Source organism: Piliocolobus tephrosceles, unplaced genomic scaffold (assembly GCF_002776525.5).
Source record: "Piliocolobus tephrosceles isolate RC106 unplaced genomic scaffold, ASM277652v3 unscaffolded_36519, whole genome shotgun sequence".
Lineage (NCBI taxonomy): Eukaryota > Metazoa > Chordata > Mammalia > Primates > Cercopithecidae > Piliocolobus > Piliocolobus tephrosceles.
In genome coordinates, this window is record NW_022320442.1 from 28,348 (window position 1) to 30,284 (window position 1,937).

A 1,937-nucleotide genomic window follows, 5' to 3' on the forward strand; every position below is an offset into this window, starting at 1 on the left:
TTTTTTTTTTTTTTTTTTTTTTTTAATTATTACTTTTATTTTTTGAGACTCCTTGCTTTGTCACCCAGACTGTAGCGCAGTGGCACGATTTCAGCTCACTGCAACCTCCGCCTCCTGGGTTCAAGTAATTCTTGTGCCTCAGCCACTCAAGTAGCTGGGACTACAGGCATGTGCCACCATGCTTGGCTAATTTTTTTATTTTTAGTAGAGGCTGGGTTTCACCATTGTTGCCCAGACTGGTCTCGAACTCCTGACCTCAGGTGATCCGCCTATCTCGGCCTCCCAAAGTGCTGGGATTACAGGTGTGAGCCACCACATCTTGCCCCCGGTTCTTGTTTATTTCTTCCTAGGGTATCTCCCCTTGTTATTATTCTCTGACTTCCCATCTGCTTAGTGAAAATGCCGGCATTTCGGGATTGAATTCAGCACTCTTCCCCTCTCTCGCTTTCTCCTGGGATGTTCCCCTCTCTTTTCCTCTGTCTCCTTTTTCTGGGCCACACTGCTTTTGAGGCCCTGCAGGCTGCTAAAGTCCCTGAGGGTGGCCCCAGAGGGTTTCCACTTACCTGGCAAGCACCGAGGAATCTTCTCTCCCTTCTGTTCATTCTTCCAAATGCCCTGTGCTGTGCAGGTGTACAGCCCTGAGGGCAGAGGAGGCAAGAATCAAGTTGGGAGGTGATGGGTAAGAAAACTAGGTTGCAGAGGCAGCAAGTACTGAGTATGCTCGACGGGGAGAGGGCTAGGGAGGAACAACATGGCAAGGGCCAAAGGTCAAAGGCTCAACTCTGGAAGGAAAAAGTGTCAAGTGTTCAGAGGCTCTAGACCTATATTTTGTTTTAATGTCAAGTAAAAAAATCAGAATGCTTAACTATTGATATATGTTTGCTGTGATCCCTGTTTGTGAAAGTAGACATAAAAACCAGAAGGAATACATCAAAATCTTATCTGTGATTGCATCTTGGTTGTGGAATCACAGACGATAATTGTAGCTACGTCTTCTGATTGCTGAAAATGTGCCATGCTTGTTGCTAAGCACTTTATCTGCATGATCTCATTTAAACACTACAGTGACACTTGCAGGTGTGTGTTATTATCCTCATTGTGGATGAGGAAGCTGAGCTTAAATAATTTGCTCAGGGTCACATAACTTCTAAGTGCCAGAACCAAGGTGCAAGAGGTTTTCTGACTCCAAAGCCCAGCTCTTAATGAACACCATTTATAATCCAGATTTTTTTCCTTTTTTCTGTATTTCAAACCTATAATGCATGTGATTTCTAATATTTAAAAAAAGTTTGAAAAATACCCACTAATGAGTGAGAGTCATTTAGTAAAACTAGGTGCAAAAATCACAACCAGGTTGAGAGGGGAGAATGGAGAGGGGAATTTCACTGAGTTAGCTGTAGTGCTTATGGTGGTGATGAAGATTGTGGTGTTGGTGTTGGTGGTGACTGTGGTGTTGATGTTGGTAATGGTGGTGGTGGTTGTGGTGTTGATGTTGGTAATGGTGGTGGTGATTGTGGTGTTGGTGTTGGTGGTGACAGTGGTGTTGTTAATGGTGGTATTGTTAATGGTGATAGTGGTGACGGTGGTATTGGTGGTGATGATGGTGTTGGTACTGGTGGTAGTGATGATAGTGTTGGTAATGGTGATGGTGGTAATGGTGATGGTGGTGATGGTGTTGGTAATGGTGGTGTTGGTGTTGGTAATGGTGGTGGTGCTGACAGTAGTGCTGGTAATGGTGTTAGTAATGGTGGTGGTTATAATGGTAGTTGTGGTGGTGGTATTCATAATGGTGATAGTGATGATGGTGGTGGTGTTAGTGTGGTGGTGATAGTGGTGTTGGTAATGGTGATGGAGGTGATGGTAGTGTTGGTGTTGGCAATGGTGCTAGTAGTGATAGTGGTGTTGGTAATGGTGGTGGTGATCATGGTAGTGTTGAC

At 44.4% G+C, this 1,937-nt stretch overlaps 1 protein-coding gene across 1 annotated transcript in view; it reads right to left on the bottom strand.

Annotated features, from left to right (window-relative positions):
• The window catches only part of LOC113222932 (complement C1r subcomponent-like), a 3,057-nt gene extending 1,272 nt beyond the window's left edge, over window positions 1-1,785 (bottom strand). The window contains exons 1-2 of the mRNA XM_026452504.1: window positions 1,332-1,785; window positions 564-638 (exon numbers count right to left, since the gene is read on the bottom strand). Coding sequence (XP_026308289.1) covers window positions 564-638; window positions 1,332-1,785 — 529 coding nt within the window. The remainder of the gene's footprint in view (window positions 1-563; window positions 639-1,331) is intronic.
• Window positions 1,786-1,937: the final 152 nt, after the last annotated feature.